This window comes from Molothrus ater, chromosome 2, assembly GCF_012460135.2.
Source record: "Molothrus ater isolate BHLD 08-10-18 breed brown headed cowbird chromosome 2, BPBGC_Mater_1.1, whole genome shotgun sequence".
Taxonomy (NCBI): domain Eukaryota; kingdom Metazoa; phylum Chordata; class Aves; order Passeriformes; family Icteridae; genus Molothrus; species Molothrus ater.
Window position 1 is genome coordinate 30,893,091 of NC_050479.2, and position 27,663 is coordinate 30,920,753.

At 42.4% G+C, this 27,663-nt stretch overlaps 3 protein-coding genes across 4 annotated transcripts; 1 reads left to right on the forward strand and 2 right to left on the reverse strand.

Annotated features, from left to right (window-relative positions):
- Nucleotides 1-427: 427 nt before the first annotated feature.
- LOC118689842 (phosducin-like protein 3) lies at nucleotides 428-7,517 on the reverse strand. The gene is made up of 6 exons (XM_036388334.2): nucleotides 7,217-7,517; nucleotides 5,721-5,850; nucleotides 3,925-4,015; nucleotides 3,131-3,274; nucleotides 2,085-2,293; nucleotides 428-829 (listed from the first exon to the last, which is right to left on the reverse strand). The coding sequence occupies exons 1-6, from the start codon at nucleotides 7,220-7,222 to the stop codon at nucleotides 687-689; spliced, it is 723 nt and encodes a 240-aa protein (XP_036244227.1). The 5' UTR covers nucleotides 7,223-7,517; the 3' UTR covers nucleotides 428-686.
- Nucleotides 7,518-10,595: 3,078 nt separating this feature from the next.
- Nucleotides 10,596-11,012, forward strand: LOC118689852 (histone H2A-beta, sperm-like). Its single transcript, XM_036388343.1, has one exon. It carries the CDS (start codon nucleotides 10,596-10,598, stop codon nucleotides 11,010-11,012), a length of 417 nt encoding a protein of 138 aa, XP_036244236.1.
- A 7,240-nt stretch (nucleotides 11,013-18,252) lies between these two features.
- NMS (neuromedin S) lies at nucleotides 18,253-25,037 on the reverse strand. 2 transcript variants are annotated; one of them, XM_036386153.2, is made up of 8 exons: nucleotides 24,826-25,037; nucleotides 24,656-24,711; nucleotides 24,233-24,283; nucleotides 23,014-23,073; nucleotides 20,351-20,386; nucleotides 19,903-19,944; nucleotides 18,891-18,921; nucleotides 18,253-18,404 (listed from the first exon to the last, which is right to left on the reverse strand). In XM_036386153.2, the coding sequence occupies exons 1-8, from the start codon at nucleotides 24,896-24,898 to the stop codon at nucleotides 18,388-18,390; spliced, it is 366 nt and encodes a 121-aa protein (XP_036242046.1). In that variant the 5' UTR covers nucleotides 24,899-25,037; the 3' UTR covers nucleotides 18,253-18,387. The 2 variants fall into 2 exon arrangements, with proteins under 2 accessions (XP_036242046.1, XP_054369988.1); XM_054514013.1 differs by lacking the exon at nucleotides 20,351-20,386.
- Between the last annotated feature and the right edge of the window lie 2,626 nt (nucleotides 25,038-27,663).

The window sequence follows — 27,663 nt, forward strand, 5'->3', positions numbered from 1 at the left end:
CAGGCAAGATGGTGCAGGAATTTCAGCCCTTGTGAAAGGCAAAATAGTGCTGCTAACTCAGAAGTGGAGTTTGGGATTCAGCAGGTCCCAGGAGAGGCTGGCCATCCTCAAGATGCCTGGAATCCCAGCTTGCAGCCCCATGTTGTCCCTCTGGTGCCAGCACATCTCTGCAGAGGACCACATACCACCTTCAGAAGCACCTGCATCATGGGTACCACCCCCCCAGCTCTCTGTGAAGTCCAGGCTGTCAGAGCACAGTGGGCTGAGAGATGGTCCATTTAAGCGCCATAAGCAATTATTTAAGACAGCTATTTAGATTTGATTTGTACAACTTTAGCTTGTTAAAAACAGTGCACTTATGACCACTTCATATTTCAAATCTTTTAAGAAGTAGCAGTTTACTATGAAAATAATAACAAGAGACCTGTTTCTACTCACATCTGTATTTTAAAACTTTTGAGTAAGATTTACTCAGGTTTCACTATACAAAATGTCTTTCAGCATCTTAAGTGAAGCTGCAATTTTTAAAAAACAGAAATGTTTTTAGTTTCTAGAGGTTTCTAGAATGAATGTCTTGAAAGGCTACCCTTCTGGGGCTCAGCAAGGCCTTGAGGAGTGTCTCCAGTGCTTGAGGTGGGAGCACTGGCTGCCAGTGCACTGCATCAATCTAGCTGCAGATGCAGGAATTAGTCATCCTCTGAGTCACTCTCCCCTCTGGCTGGGACACATGCCCTGATTGAGGACATGAGCTGGTCCTGGATCTGCTTCCTGGGGTTCTCTTCGAGGTCTGTCTTGATGGCACCCGACTCAGAAATCTTCCACTCCAATTCTGTGCAGTGCAAAACAAGAGTCATTAATGCAGGGGAGCAAACTGAGGAAAAGACACCCAGGTGAGTTCCCTCATCATCCTACCACCACCCCACCACACCAGGGTCCTTCTCCTCTTCTTCCTCCATACCCAGATCCAAGCTCCTGCCCTGTTTACCACACCAGCTCCAGCCAATCCCCTCCTTTCCCAGTCCCTAGTGCTGGGACAGGTCTCAGCCCAGGGCACAAAGGTCAGGGTACTCTGTACCCACCAGTGACATCCCCAGTGCCACCCTGCTCACCTTGCAACCAGGAGTGCAAAAGAGGTGATGGATGCAGAGCACCAGCTTTAGAGGCAACTCTCCCAGTGAAAGTGAATTCTACCTCCTACTAGCCACGTAAGGGCAGAAGACAAGTTGGCACATCTATTGCCAGGGAAGGAATACTGCTCATACATTACAGTTGCTCCCATCATATACTGAGCTCATCACAATCAGAAGAGGCAGGGAAAAAATTTAAGAAAGGGCAAAAAATTGTGGAAATTTCATTTACAATGAAATAATATATATAATGTATAATCTGAATGATATAAAATACCTGTAATTCAGATTATAGGTATTTCATTTATTTCTATCTGAATGATATAAAGTACCTATAATTCAGATTATATATTATAGATATTATTTCATTGTAAATTGCGGAAATTTCATTTACAATAAAATAATATCTATAATATATTCATTTACAATGAAATAATATCTATAATATATAATCTGAATTATAGGTATTTTCCACAGATGTACCTTGTAAATAGAATTCACCCCTTTGTCTCTACATCACACACTAAATATTAGCTCCTTTAGACAGTAAAGAGACACTTCACCACCAGCAGTAGGCCCAAATTGGACTGGATTGCTTCCCAGAAGTGGTAGAAAGTCAATACAACACATTCAATTGAAACCATTCTCCTACTGCTGCTGATAATCCTATCATCAAATCTAATTTCTTTCAGATATTACAGAATAATGAACACAACCTCACACTTTCTTTAATCTTTAGTGGAAGGCAGGCATAAATACTTGCACACACAAGACAAATACCTACATGTTGGCCTACCACTACTTTTACATAACAGCATGTGGTTGAGCCATAGGGGGGGGGGAAAAAAATCTAGTATCATTTTCAGTACCTCCCTTCCCTTCCTAAGCCTCATTTCTCTCCTTCCCAGCAATGCAGTTTTGCTTTTCCTTGGGAAGAGCAGAGATGCAGACACTCACCATCCCTTGTCAGGTTCATGCCACCGAACACCAAAGGCCCAATGAACTGAGCTTTGATGTCTCCCTCCAGGTACACAAATATCGTGGGCAGGTTCTTATCAGGGTAGTTGGGAATGCAGGTGGTAGAGATAGCTTTGATGAATTTCACATCTCTGAACTTCTTTGCAAGCCCACTCATATGTTGATTTATTAAGGCACAGAGTGGAATTCTGAGAAGAACAGCAACAGACACACAAAAGGAGAAAATAAGAGACAATTTAAAAAGTAAACAGCTCCAGAAGAAAGGTCAGAAATATCACATTGATGACTTTCTGCAAAGACAAAAGTACCAGAAGCAACTTCTGTATTCCAGCATTCAAAGGAGATCAGCTCCACTGGAGATTTTGGTGTGTGGTGGGTTTTTTGTCTTAATATATTAATAATGCATCCTTCCCCTCTACCCCCTTTTTATTCAGGGAAACTGGTTAATGAATTTAGGATACTTAGAAGCTGCATGAGCAAGCATAAAAGCAAAGCTGCTCCTGGAAGAAGGTATGCAAACAATGATCAACACCTATATGCAATTAGAGACAAAGAACAACAGCAAGTATTCATAACCTTTCCAAAAAAAAAAATCTAGCAATGCTAACAGACGTTTTTGACAAGGTTTTCTATCATGGTGACAGGACTGCAAACCTGGCTCACTCCATTTGTATATCACTAGAAACCAAGCTAAATACACATTGATCCTTCCTATTCAAAGCCCCTTGCATTTGAGCCAGAATAATTTCCAAAGCTTGGATATTTCAGTGGCAGCAGGTACCTCTATGGAAGCTGTATGGTACACATCTTGCTGTGCTGTAGATATGTATAAAAAAGCCACCTCATGGTAACATCATTCTAGAATGAAGTTCAGCAATCTGGACTCAACAGTTTAAAATTACTCATTTGTTTTTATTTCTTAGAACTCCAAAACCAGTCCTTAGTTCCACAATAACTATACATTTACCTTGCACTTTCAGCTATTGACAGTGCAAGGTTTAATGGTTTTAAAAAAAAAATCTTACCCTTGTTTGTAGAGGTGTAAGACTACCCATATACCTTTTCCAGCTTTTGTAACCTCTTGAACATAATCTTTTCCCGAAATCTCCAAGACTTCCCCGAATTTATTCTTCATTTGAGCTGCCTTCATTTCTGCTAACCTTTGCTGCCTAAATAGCCAGGAATGAAAAAGACACCTTGTGAATAGATGCATTTTTTTGACAGAACATAACTTGAAGGAGCTGGTTGAAGCCTAGACTTCAAAGATAAAATTACAAACTTCTAACCCCAGAGCAATAAAAGCAAAATTACACCATACATGCTCTTGTATTTGCACCATAGGCTAAAGCCACATGCAAGAAGTAAATCTGTGTTTCATGAAATGCTTTTTTCCCTCATTTCTGGCCTCACTAGACCTTTCTTCTCTAGATAATACACGATCAAACTAAATGGCAAAAGCCATGAGAGACATTATGAGATCGACAGAAACCAACACTAATTATGCAAATCTGCAGCACCTTAATCTCATTGAGACAAAAATTAGGAACTCCTGGAGGTGATTTTCAAAGCTCTCAGGACCCCCAGCCATACACTCAGCAGGTGCATATTATCTCTGCAAAGCTAGGCCGTAGATAAAGGATACTGAATTCAAAAGCTGTTATCCTTTTAAAGACACTTAGAAGCTCCACAAGAGACCAGAAACACAACCCCCTTCTTCCATCATCCTAAAAACATCCTTTCTCTTCCACAATATCTAAAAGCATATAAAAGAAAGACCCTCCAATTATCATTAAAGCCAAATTCTGCAAGCTGCTCTGACCTGTACATTTCAATAGCTCTCTCATCTTCCTCATTAAATTCATCTTCATTCTCTTCTAGCTCTTCCAGAGTCATGTCCTCATAAGTTTTCACTAGAATAGAAGAAACATTAAATCAGCAAAAACCTCATTCCAGGATTAACACTCATTAACTTTCATCAGTCCGACAGAATTTATTTACTCTAAAGACAGATTAATAGGAAGTATGCAGTGGATTTTTTAAAAAATATTATCTTAGAATAACAGAATGGCTTGGTTGAAAGGGACCTTAAAAATCATCCAGTTCCAACCCTTTCTGCCAAGAGGGACACCTTCCACTAAAAGGGTGGAGGTTTCATGGGCTCAAAGGCCCATGAAACCTGGCCTTGAACACTTCCAGCAATGGGACATCCAGAATTTCTCTGGGCAACCTGTTCCAGTGCTTCACAACCCTCAAAGAATTTCTTCTTAATATCTAATCTAAGCCTACTGTCCTTCACCTTAAAGTCATTTCCCCTTGTCCTATCTACCACTACATGGTCTCAAAGTTGGAACTGCCCTTAGGAGTTGGGACTTCAGTGATCCTTGTGGGTCCCTTCCAACTCAAGATATTCTATGGTTCTATTCTATGATTCTAAAAAGTCCCTCCCCAGCTCTTTTTTCAGTATCTTTGGCACTGGAAGTGGGGGCTAAAGTTCTCCCCCAAGGCTTCTCCTCTCCAGGATAAGCAGCCCCAGCTTTCTCAACCTGTTATTATTATTCTTACTGGATTGTTAGGAAGTGTTATGTGCCTTAGACATACAGATGGAAAGAATATGATGGAAAAGGCATCTGAGCTGAAGACTGCCTAGACTAGCACCCAACTACCTGCACAAGCTTTCAAGCTTCGCAGCCGCAGCACAGACATGCACGTTCACCTGGCTGATTCCCTTTGCACTCCTGTTTCAGTTTTCAATCGTTTACTTCCATAAAAAATACAGAGCTGACACGAAGAACAAAGCTTTCCTGTGCTGGAAGAATCCATGTGCTTAGGAATGTATTTGTTTGATACCATTAACAGCTGATCACCCTGCACAGATGAAGTTTTGCTATACTTATAAACCTGGAAAATGACACATTACAGTCCTGTGGGGCACAAAGCTTTAAAAAAAAGAATTAAATTTATCTGAGGTAATGGAAGTCCTTGGAAATGTTTTGGTTTAGAGGCCTGTGTTTAAAAAGGAAAATGAGGACCCTCAAAAGGAGGACCCTCCCAAACTCCCACCACCTAACTTTCAAGATCAATTTTCAAATCTAGATATCACTATCTAACTCCTACTCAGAGTCCCCCAACAGCATCACATAAAACAGTCAATAAGTGTTACAAACATTATTAAGCACAAATATCTGTGCCTGTTTAAAGACTAAAATAAATAATTTAAGGACTAAAGTCAAATAATGCAGAGTATTCCTGAATAGTGCCCCATGTCCTCATGTTTCCACATGGAAATCTTCTGTAAGGTCAGACCTGTTTACAACTGTGGTGGTCAAAATGGTCCCATTCAGTATTTACTATCATGCCATCCTACTAATTACACCCTGGCTGAAGTATGCTTATTCCTGACAATAGTAGGAATATAACTAAAATCACTTGATTATAAGGTATTTTCTTCAAGAATAACTTAGGACTCAGGACTTGTTTTTTCCCCCCCACAGAAGTTGAAATCACTTTGGTTGTACGGCATATAAACATTGCTGCCGGTAATTTCTTTGAGAAAACTTCCTCCAGGAGCCATTCCAAGGCTTCTTCTGCTGCTGCCTGAGTTGGCTGGTCACTCACTCAGAGATTTCTGAAGGATGGCAAACTGCTCCTCTTCCTTTGCCCGTTCCTGTTCCTCCACATTTTCCTTTGGAGGAAGGATTCCTTTCTTACGCAGAATGTCATTCCACTCCGTGTCTTTATTTGGATCCTAGAACAGAACAACAAATGGATGGTATTTCTTCAAGGTGAATTTTACCACTTGTAGAATTTAACACATTTACTAAACTGGTAACTGGATGGATGGTGCCAGACAGCCACAGTGCAAATCCTCCTGATGCCGAGGCTCCTCTCCAGCCGCAGACCTGCAGTACCCTGAAGACTGTGTTTTATTCCATCCCACTCACAGCACATACAGGAGGTCTTGGCTGGGTACCAGAGTCTGAAGCATTATAACCACTTCTGCATCTCTCACAAAGAGCAACAAAAGGAGAGGGTATTAGCTGAGTGACAGAGAAGCATGCTAGCCAGAGGGCTTCCTTACAGACCCTCAGCAGGACAGGCCACCAAATCAATGGTCACTGCATCAGAAAGCAGTAGTGACAAGACACACACACAGGCACAAACCTTACAGACCTAGCACTCAGTACATGGGAAGTCTCCTTATTTAGATTCAAGTCAGAGTGACTATGTAAGTGCCTAGAAAAAAGCAAGCCATTTCTGTCAGCCAAGCCCACTGCTAAGGATTCAGATCCAAATCTATAGCTAGACTATTCCTGAGATTTTACTGTAAAATAATTGCAATAATCCTGCAAAACAAGGCCAATACATCTCTACGTATTATTGAAAAGGACAGTGGCTGAGTATGAGATTTTCCTACTTAGCAGGCAATTTTATTTTTTTAAAATACAAGAAATCTCAGTGATAAGCACCCATAGCTTGCTTGTGCTTCCTTGTTGTCTTGGCCTAGGTCCAGTTTAGAAACTGAACACACCTACTGCTTTGCTATAGCTCGTATCAGCACACCTTACACCAGGTCTGTTCACAGCCATACAACCATCTCTCCTCCCCGACTAAGCCCCTACTTATGGGCTATGGGGCACAGGAAGGGAGGGGGAGGGGGCAGAAGGGGAGAAGAAACAGAAGAAAATAAAGAAAAAGAACAATGTAGCTCCGCAAACACAACACCAGACTTTTTTTTCCTCCCGTCTCTGACCGCGGTCACCTTTCCCTCGACCCCGCATTTACTATCACACTGACGCAGCGCCTGATACGCCGACCCACTCACTACGGTAGTGAAGTAAGTACCGCAGCTGTAAAAAAAGCAACAAACTGCCACAAACCCAGCCATGGAGCTGCCGAACAACACCGCCCCGTGACAGCCACCTCTGCCCCGGGCGAGCGGCAGGAACCCGGGCCGCCCCCACCCCGGCTGCCCCGGGCCCTCGGCCGGGGAGGGCGGCCCGTGGCTGTCGGCGGGGCCCAGCCGGGGTGCGGCCCCTGGCCCTGCCGCGCTGGCCCCGCAGCACCGCCCGCACAGGCCGGAGCGGGGACACGGGGGCACCGCGGCTGCTCACCTGCATGGTGCCGGCGGGGCCGGGCCGGGCCCGGGCAGCGGTGCTGGGCAAGGCCGGGCGGGGCCGGTCCCGGCGTGCGCGGCGCGGCCGGAGGAGGCGGCGCTGCCGGCGGGCGGGCCCGGCGCCGCCGCTTCCCGCAGCGCCTAATAAGGATAGTCCCGGCCGAGGGAGGCCTCGGGCCGGTCTGGGCCGTGAGGAGGCGTCACGGAGCGCTTGGAAGGCACTCTGAAGATCGAAAATCCTCCTGCCGTGGGCAGGGACACCTGCCAGTAAACCAAGTTGCTCCAAACCCCATCCAGGCTGACATGGAATAGCCGTGCTTGAGCAGGGAGGTTGGACAGGTGACTGACTCACTGTGGTCCCTCCCAGTCTTTTTCTGTGATTCCCCGTAACTTCTGTTTCCACTTCACTGAGCCTTTTTTATCTGTTTGGATTTCATACCCTGCTTTGTTTCCCTACTGGTTTATCTACTTATTTCCTTTCTCTGATCTGTTAAAAAATAAAATAATAAAATAAGCAATCAAACCTATATTATCTATTCTTATTAGGCATAATCAGGTGTACTTGTAGTATTCTTATGATTGGATGATAGCCAACTGAAATTACCAGAAATTTGTCTCTTGATAGTTACTTTTATTTCAGTTTTGAGTCCGTGTTAAAAGTATCACTCAGAAAACACTGAAAAGTGTGTGAGATGTGGTGACCCTAATCTGCTTGGGATCACACCCCATTCCAAACTGGCACCTAGGCCTGCCCTTTCAAAGAACTGAGCAGATCTTTTCAGCTTGCTTTTCAAAGACACATAGCAGAGGGAAGAGACCTATTCCTGCTTCCCTTCCCCTCCTTTTATGTTCTAGCCCAATGGACAGCATGCTTACCCAGATCTCAGTCCCCATAAAAGAACCCTAAAGAGCCTGCCAGCCGGCCTTAAGAGTGTGTTTGGCATGTGGAGGAAGGACTGTCTCAACTCTAGCAAGGGCCTGAAATGAAAATTTAGAAGCCCCACTTCCACGTGTTAGAAGGTTTTGGGCATCCCATTAGCAGCCAGTTATTGTGAAGTGGGCTGGCCATTTTCCCTGTGCTAAATCCAGGTTACTGAAGGGAAAGCACAGCCACCTTTTCTGCCTCTGAATTAGGAGAAATGATAGCTGTGCTTTGAGAGGACATCAGTCCTCATGGCATTTGGACATGCAGAGGGTGCCCCATACTGGTTGTTCAATGCCCTCAGGTGGCAGGAAACTTAGCCTCACTCAGCTCAGACTAAATGCTCATCCTTGTAGGAAAAGTGGGTGAGCGCCACAAATGCAGGTGCTGTGAGGCTCTGACCCACAGCAGGTGTCTGGCAGGCAGAACCAAAGGCTGAACTGTTCATGACAGTTTTGTTGTCTGAGTATTTTGCCAGAGCCTGGGCTTCTGGGAGTACCCTCTGGTAATCATCTTCTGTGGCTGCAATATCATTCACACCCACAGCTCTTGTATGCTGCCGGTTGGAAACTGCTTTGAGTGCCAGAGAACAAACACAGAAAGAGCATGAGCAAGAAGTGAGCACTCATTCTTTAAAGGCTGCTCAAAAATATTCCTTTGCCCGAGGTGAGATTTTTGCCCAGGTGAACAAAGAGGAACTAACCAAGCACCTTCAGCACCAGAGCCACAGTAAACCCTGAGGCCCATCTGGGACAGAGTTACCAGAAGAGGGGGCAGAAGCCTAAATCTTAGGAGCATCCCCATCACATCACTTGGTGGGGCTCAGACACATTGTGAACCAAGCATGACTCTACCCAGAACACATCAAAAGCAAAACGCAGTTTCCCTCTCCCACCCAAATAAAAATATATTTACAAAGCCCGTTTTCCCTATGTATTTCTATCAAGTTTCAGCAGGAAGAAGAGGATTGCTTTTACACACAGCGTGCAGTCAGAAATACTCCAGGCAGAGTGGGTGAGAACTGGCAGTGCCATAGTGAGGCTGAAATGGAGCTATGGCTCAGCCCCTGCAGACAGCCTGCCTTCTTCCCCCTCTCCACAGCCAACTTGCTTCTGAGCAGCTGTAATGCATTTCTTCATTTTGCCCCAAATCAGGGATTAGGTGAGGGAAGATGAAGCACATGTGTAAATGACTCATTAATTACCCAGGTGACCCACTGGTGAGGAGAAAAAGTTGCTAATAAAAAGGTTTTGGGCCCATAGTAGAGGTGTTATGTGACTTGTTTGTGCTTGGGTGTAGGTTGCAGTAAGGCACAGACTAGGGAAAAAAAAAGCATTTTTGAAGGTAATGTGATGTGCTTTTCATTTATAATGTATTGTAGAAGATTTGGGGTTATGTGCCTGTGTTATTTTGTAAGTTAGCTGCCTCTATTACACAGCATGAGTGTACTGTGAATAATTTGGGAAAAGTATTGTCTGGTAATAGGGATAAGGAGTTATAAGGGCTTAGTTTGCTTGGATTTTATTAGGAGCTGGGGTTTTTTTTAAGTTTTACTGTTTTTCCACCTTCTTTTTAAAGCTTATTCTGATTTTTTTAAAATAGTTAAATCTTTCAGTAAAAACCCTAAATATTAATGTAGTGATGGGTGTTTTTGTATGTTGTCAACAGCTGTGCTGGAAGTTAACTGTCCTGTTTACTGATAGACTAGAAATGTTATTTAAATGAGTAGTTTTGCTACTCCAGTTGTAAGAGTATTCTAGCTGGGCTGGATTTCCTTCATCATGAGATCGTAATTTCTATTCTTCAGTCTGCATTGTGTTGTCCAAATCAATTTATCCTTTTCCTGGTACAGAAGACTTCCAGTAGTATTCTCATAGAAGCCAGAGAATACAGCTTAGGGAATTATTTAAAGCTGTGTATGAAAATGTCCTGGAGTATTTTGGGTATAACAAGCTGTAGGCTGCAAGAATTTTTCCATTTTTAGATTTGAAATGGAGGGAAGTTGTAACTTGATAATAGAAGTTATATTGCAGACTGCTCTTGAAAGAAGAGACAGGCCTCAAGTTAGCTTTGAGGTAACAGTTGTGGTGTTTAAAAAAAGTCTTGCTGAAGAAGACCCACCGTATCTCAATCCTCAATACATTCCAAGTAGCAGGGGAAAGCCTCTCTCCTTTTGAGCCCTTCATATCTAACTTCAATAACCCTTGACGGGTTTTGCAATGAGATCCTTCTTCTAAAAGTCAGGCTGGAAAAGGGCAGTAACTGTTAAAATTTTAGCTCTGCTGTTGATGAACTGTGGTGTGTGGTGAGCTCTTTCCTCAAGAAAAGAATGAGCTTTCCCTTAGATGTGGAAGAGCAGAACTGACCTTGCTGTTGCCTCCTCTTGCTGTCCATTAGCTGTAGCACCCAAGTGCTTTGAAGACCTCCAGCCCTCTGTGTGTCCTTGCCTGTCAGAATGTCTGGACGTGGAAAGAAACAAGCAGTGGCTGGTAGCCCTAGAAGTGCAACCAATAAGAGCAAATCAGCCAGGGCAGGTCTGCAGTTCCCTGTGGGCCGTGTCTATAGGCTCCTGCGGAGAGGGAACTACGCTGGCAGGATTGGCTCTGGTGCTGCCATCTACCTGGCTGCAGTGATGGAGTACGTGACAGCAGAGGTCCTGGAGCTGGCAGGGAATGCTGCTCATGAAAACAAGAAGACAAGGATCCTGCCCAGGCACATTCAGCTGGCTGTGAGGAATGATGATGAGCTGAACAAGCTCTTTGCCTGTGTGACCATTCCTCAAGGCGGGGTTATGCCGAATATCCCTTCTCAGCTCCTTCCGAAGAAAACTAGTGGAAATGTTGCTTCTCAAAAATATGGTGGTAGCCAGTGAAACTTGCTTTTCCTGGTCTGGTTTGTGCACTTATGGATGCTGGGGCTCAATACCACTTATTTACTTCTTTGTCAAGTATTTTGCTGCTCATTTTAAGGCATTTTTAAAGTGTGTAATAAAGTTTCTAGAATGCATCACTGGTCTCCTTTTCTCATAGATGGAAGAACAGAAAATGAGAATTAAAAAATAGCCTAGCATAGCACCTGAGTAACTTTTTAGAAAGTCCAGTACATGCTTACTTTTGAAAATATGTTGCAGGGGAGTGTTGTGAAGCAGGGAGAGGAGTCAAGACACATGCTGCTGTTCCTGTCAACTTTTCTTCCATCTAGCACAGATTCATCGTGCAATTAGTTCAGTGTCTCAGAGGATAAGTCTACTTTAGAGGTTAGTACCCTGTGTCTTATTGCTCATAAAACTGTAGTGAGCATCTGCTCCATCATTACAGTAAGTCTCTATCAGGGCAAAGCATGCAGAAAGTGGTGGAGCTATGTCTTCTCTCTTAACACAGATGACAAATTCAGTGTTTTTTCTATTGTACAAAGTTATCAAGAACTTGAGAAGGGGTCTACTCCCTCTTCTTCCCTCCAAACTCTGTTGGTTTTCCTCTATGGATTGATTTTTTTTTTTAATAGTAATTTTTGCATCTTTAAAAAATAAAATGACCCTTCTACATTCAGGGGCATTTAATTTACTTTGGCTGTCATTAACAAGCAACAGTTCCTCTCAAAGGAAACTTGCTCTGGTGTCTGCTTTATAGCATATTCTTCCTCACAACATAGTCACTGCCTTTTTCCTCTGTATCAGGATGCTCTGTGCTGGTGCAGCAGACAGAGAAAAGGGTCTAGCAGAAGTTGTTGTTGAGAGAAATAGTTCTGAAGTGGTGAGAAACTGAGATGTGAGAATGGAGATGAAAATGCTGTAAATATAGACTAAGATACATGAAGGAAAGAGCAGCCTAAGTGTCAGCAGGAAGTGAATGTAAATTTTGTTTGAGGTAGCATTTCACAATAGAATAAAGCAAAGAGTAATTCCCTTTTTGGCAGGAAGAACTGGGTGATCCTCTTTTGTTTACACTATAAAGCTTGTCAAGCAAGAAGAATGTTAGGATACTTTCTGGCTGTTCTGGCTCTGTGTTTACACCTGCTGTCCTGTTACTTACACAACAGCACTCCTGATATTTTTTAGACATATTCTTTCTTCCAAAACACTTGTTAAAAGTTAATGCAGCTCATTAAGCTTTGAACCAGCCCTGGCAGGGGCCACCAACAGATCAAATGTTCTGCTGCTGAAGAAGAAATAAACACAGTTATAGCTCTTCACTCTTGATGGGTTGTAAGGCAGCAGTGAAATTATAGATCCTCAGAAACCTGGGGCTAGAACAATGAGAAAAGTTGGTTTGTTGTGGGTTTGTTTGTTTGTTTTTCTTGCAGATGTTGCCCCTTTGAGAGGGGAAAAATGCAGAACTCAGTTTTAGCACCTGATTTTGCAAAACATATGCTGAGGAGTACTTAGATATTTACTGGAGTAGCACTAATTACACTGATAAATAATGATGCATGCATGTAATCAGAAAACAAGTTTTCTTCAATGATAAAGTATCTCATTTGATTATAAGGTAAACTCTCAACAAATATTACTGGTTTATTATGGTCATCTATGTCTTTATTTGTTCTAAACATAGGCATTGGGAACAAGTTCAGACAAATACCCAAATAATGAACACTTGGCTTCCTTGGAAAGTTGGGGTTGTCTCCAGATTGATTAATAGGCACTCTGGATGATTTTGAACAGAAACGCACAGAGTATCATAGCAAAATGTTGAGGCTAACCATACCCTTTTTTTCACAAAAGGGGAAGATAGAAAGCTGTTATCTTAGTAGTGAAGATGCTTAGCTTCATACCCACAAGTAGGGCTCTGTTCAATAAAGTGCTTGGTAAGTATGGAAATCATACTCCTAGGTCTTTCTAATGAAATTGTGATAAAGACTTTCTTTCATGTGATACAGTATAGGAGAGTCTCTTCAAACTTCAAATACAATAGCAATAATTTTGCTTGTTCCCTTGATCACCAAAGTTTGCATTTACCTTGATGAAACAAGGCATTAATTGCATGGTACTTTTGCACATGACTAGTTCTCATGTCTCATGCTATAGGTTTCAACTTAGCTCAGTGACCTGTAGCTGAGGCTGGTCTGTGACTTGGTTACAAATCAAAGCAAAAATACTCATTCAAAACACAGCTCCTCTGGCATCTCTCTTGTTACTGATGCTGCAAAACACATTTATCTTGATGTGGTGTTACTTCCTAACTCAGTTATGCCATGGCTCCAGGGTGTCAAGGAAAAATAGATGTCTTCAATAACACCCATTAGAGAATGTGTGTACGTGGTGCTCCACAATTCAATGAAGGGGTGAGCAGATGGAAGCATAGGGGTGAAATGATGCCTGGAAAAGCTCTTCTGCTTTTACCTGTCTAGAAGACTGAATGCTGTTGACAGATGTTTTGGTTGTGCAGGGTGCTTGTAGTTCGCTCTGCACTGGGATTTGTGTGTTTATAAGCTTGATATCTTCTGTCACCTTCACTTTCTCTGCAAGGAGAGGAAACAGCCCAAGTTATGGCCTCAGAGAGGCTTGTCTTGGTGAGCACAAGGGATGCACAAGGTCTGAACCCATTTACTACCAGAGCTGGTCAAGCCCAGCACACCGTGGAGAGGGGTAGGGCCCAAAATGCCTCTACTTTGAACATCCCAAATTTGATGCTGGCCTTGCCCTCTGCTGACCGATTCCAATATTGCAATTCCTAAACACCGTTGTCCTCTTGGAAGTCAAGTGCTGCTCTTTTGAAAGAGTAGTGAATTTGTGTTATAATCTAAGATTATCCACAGTCTGTGGAACTATGCAGACTACACAGAGCTGTGAGAATGAAGGAAATGATGTCATATAAGACTACTGATAATTAAAGGCAATTTTTGGTGGCTTTCATGTTCTCTGGTGGTGTTCCTGGAGAGGCCATGCTGCCCAGCAGGGTAGGTGGCTGTGGCACCTGGTGCTATGCTGACTGAGGCTCCTGAAATCTGCTTCTTTTTGGATAGATCACACGATTGCCTCTGGGTGCTCTGAGGTCAGTTCACGCACCTTCTATATTTTGGCATTATCTGCTGGAAGTTGTAGTCCATGTTTAGGTATTTTTCTGGTGGCTGTTTAGACAGCTGTACTCCAGAAGCCTGCATTTATGTGTAGGCATCTTTCAGTGCCACGATCCAGCAGGTACTATCTGAATGGCTGTTTAGTAATCCCTGGGTAAAGAACCTTTGTAGTAAATATATCCAGAATTCTTTCCTTTCAAGGTTGCCTTATGTTCTCATTCAGACTTCCTCTATTGATCTTTCAGCAGGTTGAAGGCTAATAGGGAGATGGTGTTTGGTGTACAAGGCTCTTGCACCAGAGAAATGTCAAAACTTTAGGTGGTGAATCATAACCTGCTATAAGATCAGTCACAGTTTTGGTTTTGTACACTGGAAAAGTTGATCCAGAAATGACTGAAGGAGACTTAGTAGCTCCTTCTAGTTGTTCAGTGCAGAAATCTATCAGAGCAATAAAGACAGTTTATGCAGTCCAGCTCAGTCAAAGATATGTTTCTACCCTGTTTAATAAGGTAGAGGAATGGCAATTGCAATGTGGGAGTTGTCTGGAGCAGGTAAGTAAGTTTTAAGAGTGATTGTCCTATAAGCAAGTGCTAGATATCCTGGGATCACTGCTCAACTCTAAAATCCCAGCAAATAAGTAAACACAGGCATTGATGAATGCTGGCAGGAATGGTGAGTTTAAAATTAAGCATTTTATCATTCGTCACCTCACGCTTTCCTTCTTGCAAATCAACCCCACTTCATTCAGGGTTTGAACTTTCCTTGACCTCTGCCTTTCCTCTTTGCTGGTTGTTCCCCTCTTTCTTTTCCTGTATTACTCTGTACATGAAGCCTCGCCTATATTCAGCAATGCAACCCCTCCCATGTAACAATCTCTACAGTTTCTTATTAATTTCACATTGTATTTGTGTTGTCTTCAACATTATATTTGACTGTCTACAGTTACCCATCCCCTTTGCTGCAAAGCTGCAACTGATTATTCTTCACTATGTGCAATCACTTCCTTTCATCCTCAGTGAGCTGTACATATTTTTTCCCATATATATCTTTGCCAGGGTCATTCTGAATGCTGACTCTGTCCTGCAGCACTGCCATCCCTCGCAGCTTGCAGTCACCTCAAGATTTGCTAAGTGAGCTCTTCCCTGTGGGAGCTGAGCAGGGAGCGAGGCTGTCCAAGGCACAGGATCACGAAGGGAGCAGAGAGAGGGAACTAAACCACTGAGAAGGTTTTCCTCTTGTGCTTCATGCTCTGTCTCTGGTGAGCAACATGTCGTGAGGCTGGGCAGCACTTGCTCCCCCACACATGAGTGCATTTCCAGGTCCCTCGCTGTGTGCTCTGCTGAGCAGTGCCTGGCTGAGCCCAGCTCCTGCAGGCCAGGCTTTTAAGGTCCTAGGCCAGCCCAAAGGGATTTTTGAGTCAAGTTAGGTGGCAGGAAGATGTGCACTCCTGAGTATTCCTGCCTTTCCAAGAGTCCACCGAGCTGTTCTTAACCACATGCTCTAAGCTGTGGCAACTGGTTTCGGGAGTTAAGTGCTACCAAAAAATTTCCTCTTTGCAGCTGAAACATGTTGCTTCTCAGAGTAATTGAGTGTCCCTCCTTTCTGCTTTTTATGACAAGAGGATGGATGGATTTCCCAATTTCCCAATTCTTCTAAACACACTTAGTACTTTGAATATCTAGATTTATCTCTTCTCTGCCTGACAGTGAGAACTGAGTTTTCACCTCTTTTTCTTGCAGAAATGCTTCTGTGCTTCCGATTGTTGTCACCTGTGTCTGCACTCCTGAATTTCTGCTGTGAGTTTTGCAGTAGGATATTCAGAAAGAGTTTCAGGCCAGAGATGACCTTTGCATTTCTATATTATTAATTTCTCCTGTTTTGCAGATGACATTTGAATTGCTCCAGGGAGCAAAGATTTCCACTGAGCAGTGAACAAGAGCTCTTCTGTGCTTCTTACAGAGGAGCCATAGTTACTACAGATATATGACCGAGGAACCTAAGATAGGTTCTCACCTGCAAATTACCACCAATTTATCAATCTTATTTAAGTTTCAAGGCTCAAACAGATGTTCTTCTTGAAACCTGTTGTGGGTGATGGAAGCCTTTGCTGACTGCAAGAGGACAGAATGGGTTGCCTGTGGTACAGTACTGCTTCAGTTTCACCTCAGCCATCTTGTTTACTTTCCCCAGCAGGGTGGGGAGAGAATCGAAGGGGTAAAAGTGAGCAAAGCCATGGGCTGAGATAAAGACAGTTTAATAGGTAAAGCGAAGCAGAAAAAGGAATTCATTCACTGCTTTACATCAGCAGGCAGGGGTCCAGCTATCTCCAGGAAAGCCAGGCTCCATCACATACCTGTGACATGGGAAGACTAACACCATCATTCTGCAGGTGTGTCCCTTTCTCCTCCCCAGCTTTTATGGCAGAGCATAACAGCACACAGTGGGAGATATCCCTTTGGCAGTTGTGTCAGCTATCCCAGCTGTGTCACCTCCCAACTCCTTGTGCACCCCCAGCTGCCTCACTGGTGGGGTGGGAAACAGGAATGAGATTGTGCAAGCCCTGCTCAGCAATAGCTGAAATATCCCTGTGTTATCAACATTGTTTTGGTCAAAAATCTAAAACAGCACCATAAAAGCTGCTATGAAGACAATTAACTCTATCCCAGCCAAGACCAGTACAAATACTTATGTAGAACTGAGCAACATTTGATACTTTTCAGCTTTGGTCTCAGATGAAACAAGCCAGAAGTGCCATTGCAGTGCTTTTGAAATCATTATCTCTTATTTATTTGCATTGCCAGAGTGCATCCCCACCACTTGTATTTGGCTTAGTTGTTCCTTCCAGAAGAACATGCTAACTACTTACACATATCTGAGAAGCCAGAGGAGCCAGCATCCCTTTGGTAGTTTTTCCAAGGGCTAATAATTTTCCTACAGGATTTGACAATGCACTGAACAACAGCTGTCTCCTTGATGACCCTCCTATTCACTGGAGGGTCTATTGGATTCCCCTGAGGGCATCCCTCCTCAAGGCTGAACCAGACCAGTTGCCCTTGCATCTCCTCAGAGGCAAGTGATAGAATTCTCACCCCCTTGAAGGCCCTCACTCCAATTTTACCATGGCCTTCCTGTATTCTGAGCTTCCAAACTGAATACTCTGCCTTAGATGCAGTCAACAATTCCCCAACAACTCATCCCTTCCCTCTAATTGCCAGCCAAACTTCTGTTAACACAGCCCAAACTGGGAACTTACCCAGATAAAACCCCACCAAAAAAAAAACCCCACAAAATGACAAAACACAGGTATCTCAGGGTTTGTTTTCAAAGACAAGGGTGTCTCCAAATCTGGTTCACATGCAGCTGTGCCACCATTACTGGAACAGTACTATACTACAGTAGCCAAAGAGAAGGAGTGATAACAAAGGGCTTGAGGAAATCAGTGCTCTGTTCAGGAGTTGCAGCCTCATTTGTATCCCCAGCCCCCCAATTTTACTATGCTCTTTTCTTTCTAAGGAAGTAACTGCTTAGTACCTAAAGTTTTGTGCCCATAAATGTCTCCACATACCAAAACACTCCATACAGTGCAAGCACATCAGCTGCACTATATTTTCAAATGCATGATTTTAGAAAAAAAGGGCAGATGTTCAGAATATTTCTCAAAAGTGCCTCATTTGTGCTTTTTGATAGCCAGTAAGGCAAGGCTGAAAAAAAATACATCATCTGATCAAATAATATCTGTATGTAGCTGCAGTACTTGTTCCTCTTCTTTCAAAGTGCCTTGGATTCATCAATTATCACACTTGAGCACTTAGTTCCTCAAAATAAATCATTAAAATGTCCATGATGATTTTAGTATAGTGTGTTCAGGATGCCTATTCTGAAATAACAGGGAAATATATTATCTAGTCAAAAGGACAAGCTTATCATTTATGACCCTATTAAAAACGATGTTATAAATTTCACTGTTGCATTTGAAAATTGTCAATATTGAGATGATGGATTTTCTTTGATTACAGCTGGCAGCAGGCAGTGCTAGACTATAGCCCAAGGAAGCCTAGTATGTGTTTCAATAAAAAAAAGGACAACAAAAAGAATTACTGATTGCAAATTTATTACATGGAACAGCAAATTCCAGACAACTGAGTCACATAATAGACAACCAGTGCAATGGGAAGTCTCTTTCCTTTATGTAAACCAAGTCATCAAGCTGGTAAATGAATCCATGAACTTCATATTCCACGATATTCTGAAACAAATTAACACAGTATCAGATTTTATGTTGAGATGTTGATCTGGATATGACTTAGTACTCAATTTTGTACATCTGGTTCTTTTCAAAGTTAGAAATTCAATAGCTTCAGATTCTAAAACCAGAAGATTTTGATATTTGAAGGTCTAGAAAAGCAACCAAATCCGTTATTTGTACTCAAACATGACTCCCTTTCTTCTCACACAGTTCCCTTTGTACCATGTTTTAACCATGCTGACCTTATTTTAGAGTATGGAAGCATGACAAAGAAAACCATCCCTCTTGTCAAGGGTGTGCACTCTAAGTCTCTGAGCATGAAAAAGCCCTACATTTCTGTCAAGACAGCTCTTAGTGGCCATATGAAATGTGTGTATCTAGGTTTGTACTAGGTTTGTATTGCTTCTCAGTACCTTCTTTTCTCATGAGGGTCATCATTGGTGAAACATCAGAAGAAATTCTTGACACTTTTGGTTGCCTACTTACCACTGCCTTCAATAGTTCTTCCATTTCGAGGCTGTAAAACATAATTAGATGATTGTAAAGAAGCAATGGACTACAGACTTATAAGCATACCAAAATACCTCCCCATCATGCAGACAGGGTACTATATAAAACTGCAGTGAGATTTTCTTTAAAACAACACATCAAATACAAGGGAGATCCATGCAGAGTGAGTTATGCTTTTGAGTATGAGAAATTTTCATTCAGCCTCTGCCCAAAAAGCTGAACATTCTGACCTTAATTATTCTCATTCAGGATTTGGGTTTAAATTCATAGGGGTAGTAAAGGCACGTGCCTAAGAAAGAGCATGTAAATACCAGCACTGAAAGATCCTAGATGAACACACTTGAAACAACAAATAACTTGAAATTAAACAAATGACAGCTGAATTGGTACTCTGGTTACCTGATGTGACCTACTTTTACAGTATTTTAATTTTTTTAAAATGTGTTGAAGATATTCCTAAAAATTAGTTTGGTGTTAATCAGAGTGTATCCAAACCAGCACACTGGGCATCAGACCATGTCATAGCTCAGCAAGCCAATGGGTGAAAAATGTGAGAGAAATTATGATAATTTTGCTTTGGCTTTTTACCATTATGCAGTGTGACTTTGCTTCCTGGGCAGACCTTTCAGACCAGGTGGGCACTCAGCTCAGGCACATGTTTGATCTTATTTATTTAGCATCAGTGCACCTTGACAGTCTCACAGATACAAGCCACATGGATGATTTGGCTCAAGATAAAACATTAGCGGAGGCAGATCTTCAAACAAAAAGAAGTGTTTAATCTACCAGTACCCCAGATCTCATTATCTTGTCATCTTTTAGTCAAACCAGAGCTTTTTGAGCAAATGGCTCCCTAAGCTTTCAAGCATAGGGATATTTGGCCTCTACTCAAAACAACTGCAAGTAGAACTTGTGAAACAGCTGCTCATCTGTGAACATATAACAATGTCTGAGATTTACAATCTTTAAAACAAAGAGATTCAGATACCCTGAAAAGGAAGAAAGGCCGCCCCAGAGTTCCATGACTGTCCTATAAAATCAAACACAAACAATAACAAAATACTTTAAACTCAATTCCATAGATCTGTTGCCAAATTTTACTATTCTATCAGAATATTGGTAATTTGGGGCCTTTTCCAGCAGCATGCAAACAAGATGTTGATAGTCCCCAATGCCCGTTCATCTTGAATGCTGATTAAAAACTAATGCCTGAAGGACATGGTGTCTAATGTAAATAAACTAGATTAACATAATTAAAGATTCACAGGGTTTAGAAGAAATATAAAAGGAAGCTTTACACGTAGGGTATGAGCAGGGTCAGCACAGATCACTTCCCAACCACTGGAAAAACCCAGGCTGACTTGAAAAGAAACAAGGAAAGGGACATACTTCCCTATCCACTGCTACTGCCACTGCTTGTCTTCATATTTACATACCTTCTTTGCAAACTTTGCAGAAGCAATCTGTGATTCCTGCAAGTGGACACTGTAGGTTAATCAAGGTGCTGGCACGTTTTAGTTTGTTACAGTGACCCTCTGTTACTGATGAGCTTGGAACACTCCATGTGAGAAGAGAGATAACCTTACACTTATCACAGACAGATGTAAGAACAGCAGCAAATGGATCTTTTAAAAGACTGATGTGAAGCCTTGCCTGGAAGTTACTCAGTTCATTTCCATCATTCAACAGGCTTCCCCTGCTGTACAGCAAAGTGCAGCTGTGCTCTGGGGGGTGAGGCAGAGCTCAGCCTGGAGCTCCACTCCTTAGGTTTGAATTGTACTGATAGCTCTTATCTTGTTAAAATGGGGCTGCTCTTCACCTTTCAGACTGCCCATGGTTTTAACCCAGGAAAGATTGCTGGGTTTAAGCCTTCCCCTGCACTCTTTATTCTTCAGAAAATTGCTCATTTTTCTACTCACACTTACTTTAAGGAATAGAAACTTTCCCCATGACTTTATGTGAGCAGACTGAGTTCAACACATGATGCAGCCCTGCACCTGCAGCCTGGTTGGGAGCCCTCCTGCCCATGACACAGCAGCCAGGCTGTATGCTCCCAGCCAGCCAGGAATGGGATGGCTGTGTGCCATCAGTCACCCATCAATGACTGGGTTGAGTTACCTGGAGTGGGCTTGAGAAACAAACACGTGTCATGGGCAAGAATGTGAAGATGGGTGAGAATGCAGGAAAGCATGTGGGTGGGAAACTGCAGAGAAGGAGTTTTAAAAGACAAAATACACAAGCAAGAAACAGGGAATCATGGTTCAGGGTATGAGAAGAGGATTTCTTTGGTTCAAGCTGCAAGACAACAATTTATAGAGTGACTGACATCAACTTACAGGGCTATGAAATATTAGGGAAACAAAAAATGCTTGCTCAACCAAGGTGCTGTAAAAGATGCAAAGAAGGAGACTACCACAGAGAGACAATATGAGTGCTACCTTTGTTCTGATTTGATTATTACACACCAAGCAAAGATAGAGACTGGCTCATGACTCAGCCTGCAGTTTCAACTATCCTAATTTATAACAGGTGAGAGATTACTATGTGGAAGAAATATGGTAAAAACTGAGCTTTTAAATATCTTTGGGCTGGAAATCTCAAATACACAGGGAAGTGACTGGACATTGATGTTAAATATTCTTAGTTCTCACAAAACATTTAAAATTCCCCAGGTGGGGTTCAAGTCCCATTCATACCCAAATTGCCATGGACTTTGCCTTTCACAGTGCTGAGGCTTCATGCCTTCTCTTAAAACCCCATCTACCTTCTCTGTAAGATCTGTAACTGACTGATTTTTTTTTTTTATTCACAGAAATATAGAATAATGTAGAAAGTTACATTCAGCTGACATTAGTAAGATTTCATTACTCTTTCATTGGGTTCACTACAGACAGACTCATGTTTGTAGAGTCTTCTGAAGATTCCTTGTGGGCTAAGAAAGTAGGACTTAATGTAATATGAGATTTGATCAGCTGGGTAAAACTTCACATGGTTCTTTTTCCATATTTCACATAGTTATTTTATCTGCTGCTTTACTCAGACCACACCTAGAAATCATATTGCAGATGTGTAGCTCATATTTTTTGAAAGGCTATTGTATGAGATTCAGCTTCCAATCTTGAGAAAACATAATTTTTTGCAAAGTTAGTAATTAAAATACTAACTAGGAATAAGACTCTGTTCAAAGTTACCAGATGATTCTGGACATTCCCTCATTGGCTAAGCTGTGGAAGCATAAGAGTAAATAGTGAACTCAGAAACATTTATTAGACTTTATGACTAAAATGCTATAATTTTTTATACAATCAGCTTCAGTATTGTAGACTTTAGTGACTGCTTCAGGAAAGCATGCTTGGAATTATAATAAGCTAAAGACACTGGCAAGAAGAGATACTGAAATGCATTTCAAAATATTGTTGTTTTGAAGGATCTACTCCTGTTTTGAAACAGCAGAGGACTCAGCCTCTCAAGTAAATTGGCCTTTTTAGCATATAGCCAGGGCTGAGTGAATTTTATGGAAAAGGTTCTTAATGAAATGGTGCTAATAAAAAAGCGATATAAATCAGAACTGATACTGAGGTGGGTCCTTATATGACTGCACCAACAAAAAAGAGCTATACTCAATAACTCCTCAACCTAATCTCTTACTCTGAATCAGAAACACAAAAACCCCCAAACACAAATAGAGTATTAAAATCAGTAAATCAACTCATACACCTCCATGTTCAGCATAATCTAAGGTTTGCTATTGAGCCAATGTTATGTATATTTTTAGTGTATTTAACCCTGTGTTAATCAAAACTGAGGGTCAGGTTAAAATACTGACTGCAAGTGAATGTTTTGGTTCTTCAGCTCTGAATTGGTGAAAAAACATCAGTTTCATATAAATAATTTAAAGTAACTAAGAATTACATGCAAACTACTGACAAGAAGAAAATCTTTTATCCTTTTATATACCCTCCTACATCTCTTAAACCATTACAATATTAGATTATACATTATTGGTTAGAGAGAAATGTCAGAAAGTTGGTTGTGGAGTGGTTGCTTTTTAAGTTTAAGAAGCGGGTGCTTTGGAACAAAGCAAGCAATTACATCTTACCTCATTTTTATGCATGCTGTTAAATATGGAATAACAGAGATCCAAAACAGTGCTGGAGATCTGAAAAAAAACAACCATACTTTAATACATTTACTGAGAGAACATGGTGTACATGGTTTGATTAAAAACAGGCTTGATTCTGATCCCAGATCAATTTAGATTGAGCACACTTCACCAAAAACACTCAGAGCATGGGAAAACTTACTGATGCTATTATGAGATGAAAAATTACTCTTTTATTTGAAGAGAATACACACAATACAATTGTTGTCAATACAGTCTGGTGCTATAAAGAGATCAAAATCATCCTCTTGTATTTAAAATGCATTTCTTGTATTTAAAATGCTAGTTCTAGGGGTAGCTTTGGTTTTTGGCATGTTTAATCTATGCTCATTTTTAACTACAAGCCTTTTGGTCAATCAGTACTATAGTCTTTAATCATATACTGAAATAGACTGTCCCTTTTGGTCAATCAGTACTATAGTCTTTAATCATATACTGAAATAGACTGTCCCATACTCATTGTCACTGGACAGGGATTTGCTTGTGCATGCAATCACATTAGATGAGAGCTACAGGTTCAAAGGAAGTGAGGTGTAAGACACCTGAAAAACAGGCTCTGGGAACTGTTTTCTACAAGTTTTGGTTCACAAAACTGTAACATTTCAGAAAGAAAAAATATCAGAACAAAATGTTCAAAATTTCCAAATACTTCCCGATCCTGCAAATATTTTTCACCCTGCTTTGAAAATGAACCTTGGGCTGGATATTAAATGCAGTGCAGCTGATCTTCCACTTTACAGTGTTTGTGAGCCTTGGGCCAGCAGAAATTATCTGTGAAAACTTCCCCTTGCTCCCCCTCTCCTCTGAGCACCCCAGAAAAGACCCATCCACCCATGAAGGACCGAGCCAGGACAAAACAGGACCTTTAAATCCTGCTGAACTGTCTGGCACTTATTACTACAGTGTTAGCTGCTATTGGCATAATATTGGCATGGCAAGAATGGGGGAAAAAAGTGCTTTTCTTTAGGTCTGCATTAGCTTCACAAGGAGGAGAGCACACACACCAACAAACTTGCCCTGCTCTCCAGAGCTGCTGGCTCTCTGGCGGAGGCTCTGCCACCTGCAGACATCAATGCTCTAGGTTATACAGGACAATTAGTGTGTCTGGAAGAGAGAGTCTCAGCAGATCAAACACATTACACAGAAGTCAAGTTACCTGGGGTTGATCGGACATTTCCATCCACTGACTGAAACACAGTGCCAGCTGCTTTAAAAAGTAAAGAACAGACATTAACAGTGTGTCCATTATACCTTCGGACCTGTGTTTCTGCTCGGGAAGTCGGGGCTGGTTTGTTATTAGCCTGTCCGTCTTTGGCTGACCCAGGTGTCCCATTCTGCACCCTGCTGCACTCCACACCCCTGCCCATACCTGTTCCACCAGGGCGCCAGCCTCCCTCCTCTCTTTACCAACCCCCAGGGTATTCAATAAGGTACTCAATAAGGTACTCAATAAGGTATTGCCAGTCCCTCGCCGATTTCCTACCTCATTTCCCTGCCACAGAGCCTCTTTTCCCACCTTCCCCGTGTCTTCCCTACCTCTGCCCGTCGCATCGCAGCCGGACGCCAGTGCCAGACGTACCTGGTTCGGGGGCAGCTCCAGACCGTCCCGGTAGCGCGAGAAAGGCTGCGGGAATCCTGCGGGAGGGACACGGCTGCGTTGGGATGCCGCGGAGCCCAGCCAGGACGTGGCTCCTGTAGAGGAGCCGATCCTTTCCAGGTTCTCCCGCGTTCCCCCGGTGCCGGACGTACCTGAGCCCCGCGGGAGGGCGCAGAGGCAGCAGGCGGCCAGGAGCCAGGGCAGGGCAGGCGGCGGCGGGGGCATGGCCGGGCGGGGATGGATGGATGGACGGACGGACGGACGGGCGAGCGGACCGGCGCCTTTATGGGGCCTCGCCGTGCCCCATATGGAGCCGCCGAGCCAATGGGCGCCGGGGCGGTCCCAAGCACCGCTCCCACTGTCGCTGTCGCTGCCGGACCAGCGCTGCCGCCCCCGCCGCGACGAGAAACCCCCGCCCCAGCATTAGGGACCCCACTCTCCGCCTCCTAAAACCCTCCGTCAAAAGTGCTTCTCTAGAAGATGTGACCGGGAGGAAAGAGTGAGGGATAAGAAGAAGATGCTGTGCCTGGTCAAGTGACAGAGCAACAGAAAATTCAGTTTTGTAGTAGGGCTTGCTGAGTGTTTGGAAATTATTTCTCTTCATGGCAGCTTAGGAAATAAAGTTTGTCTTCTAATTAGAAGGGTTGTGAATTTTCATTTGAACAGGTTCCATTTTACTACATTTACCTTCACATGAAATAAAGAAAGCCATCCACCTTTTAATTCATTTCATAATGGGTATGGCTGTAAAAAAGATACAGATCTGCTATCAACAGAAAGTTATTCTCCTTTCTTCCTGATTTAATCACTGGGTTTGATTATGGAAAACTCTTCCTGGTTTTCTCTGTGCAAGTTCTAAGAGCAATCCTTTCTAATCAGATCACAGACTTAGAGAGGCAGAGTCCTCCCAAACTCTTTTATTTAATAGACTTTGGGCCTGCTGAAGCAAATATATATTCAGTTGTCCAACTTCTAACACAGCAGGGTTGGAACTACATGATCCCTTCCTATCCCTATCCCTAACTATTCTATGATTCTATGTATTAGACCTGCTTGGGAAGCAATGGCTCCAGTGTGGGATATGAGATACAAAAAGCTGCAGAAGGTATTATTGTCACAGCATCCCTCCTCATCTCATAATGTCCCTCAATGGCTGTGCTGCACACTAAAAGGATGATGGCAGGACTGGTCCTGGTGAGAACATCTCAGAACAGTCAGGGAGGAGACACACCTGCTTTCTCACAAAGGAAAGGGGAGCCAGACTGGATCGACTTTTGTCAGCTACACAGCTGTATGTCCTGAACGCCTAAAGAGGCACAGGAGCAGCTGAGTGACCCCATTAGTTCACCTTTTTTTCCTTCCCCTGGGAAAGATGGCTGCCTTTGCCTCATCACAGCCTTTTGGGGGCAATAATCTGAGTGGGGAGGTGTCAGGAGAGGTCAGACATTGCTGGAGCAGATACTCAGTTGTCAGATTCTCACTGTCTTAAGTGGAATGGGAGATTCAAGACAGGGTAGAATTCAAAGAGATTAGTCCCTCTGACTGTATAATTTTTATCCTCTGTGCGAACTAAAGCAGATTGCAGCAGGTTTTGTGATGATGGTTTCTCACAGCAAATCTGCCCAGGATTTCATTAACAAGAAGATGCAGCATTCCAGGAAACCCATAGCCCCTTTTTGCAGAGACCCTGCTTTCTACGCAAGCCCATGAAATCCTGGAGTGAAAGCATTCTCTGAATTTGTTAAATTTGTTCATAAAAGGAGGATGGTGTTTTATTTTTGGTGGCAGCAAGAAGCAGGTTTGTGTTTGGTGTAATTTATTTAAGCCGATGTAGTCACAGAAATGTGAGAGCAGAGCCCCACTAAGTGTGAGCTGGGTTCATCAGAGGTAGACAGTAAAATGAGAGAAGGTAAAGATACTCTGAAAGATTGCACATTTTCATATTAACTATCTTCTTCCTGTCTTTCAACACTTTAACCAAACTGAAAATTATTGTGAACCAGCAGTGTTTCTCTTGCCCTGCTTATCACAGATCTTGCATCCAAATCACTCCCATGCTGCAGAAACACAGGATCTTAGAGAGCCATTATAGATTCACTATTTGCTATTATTTTTTTAATATTTACATATGAGATACCAATCCTTTTAAATCCTAATAATTTGCTATCTTTTTACAAGAGAATAATATTGAATTATGACCAGATTGCTAGTGATAGTTCATTGTAATGGGATGTGCTTCTCTGACTTTCCCTATTTGGTGATAAAAGCACAATCCTCTGCTTTCTGCCAGTTATATGGTAGCCTCTTTCCACTTTTTTAAACACATTTGGGTTTAGGAGTGGGATTTTTTTTTGTAATAGCATGTGATCATGGTGGGTGGATAAAATCTACTTCTAGATCTTCTTACATAAAATACTGGATGCTACCTGGACCTTTCCTTCCTCCTTCTCATGCACAATAAACCATCTGCTGCTTTATTTCACCATTTACCAGGGAGTAGCCTAAGTGTACTCTGTGCCTTCTTTCAGCAAATTTTGCCTACAGTGAAGCCCATGGAGCTATTCATTTGCATCAAGTGAGGCTTAATACTTGAAGATGAGAAAAAATTAACTCATTCAAGCTCCACTAAAAAAAAATCACAACTTATCTCCTAACTGAAAATTGTATTTTATCACAGCTATGCAGTATGAGAGAAGAATGAGGAAAGTGTTGAAAACTAAAATTTCAAATATATGAGGGTGTTATATTGTGAACACATTCAGCTTCCTTAAATCAGAACTCTCTTTGCTGCTGGTTATTTCATTTCAAAAGTGTAAGCCAAATGATATATCAACACCAAGCCATATTAATAAGCCATACTTTCACTGCATAAACAAAATTCCTCTTTTAATGTCTTGGGCTCTCTGCACAAAGAGAGAAAAATAGGGTGGCTTTCAGTGTCCTCAATGATTCACAAGGGAGTTGAAATGAAGCTTTAGCAGGGGGTTGAT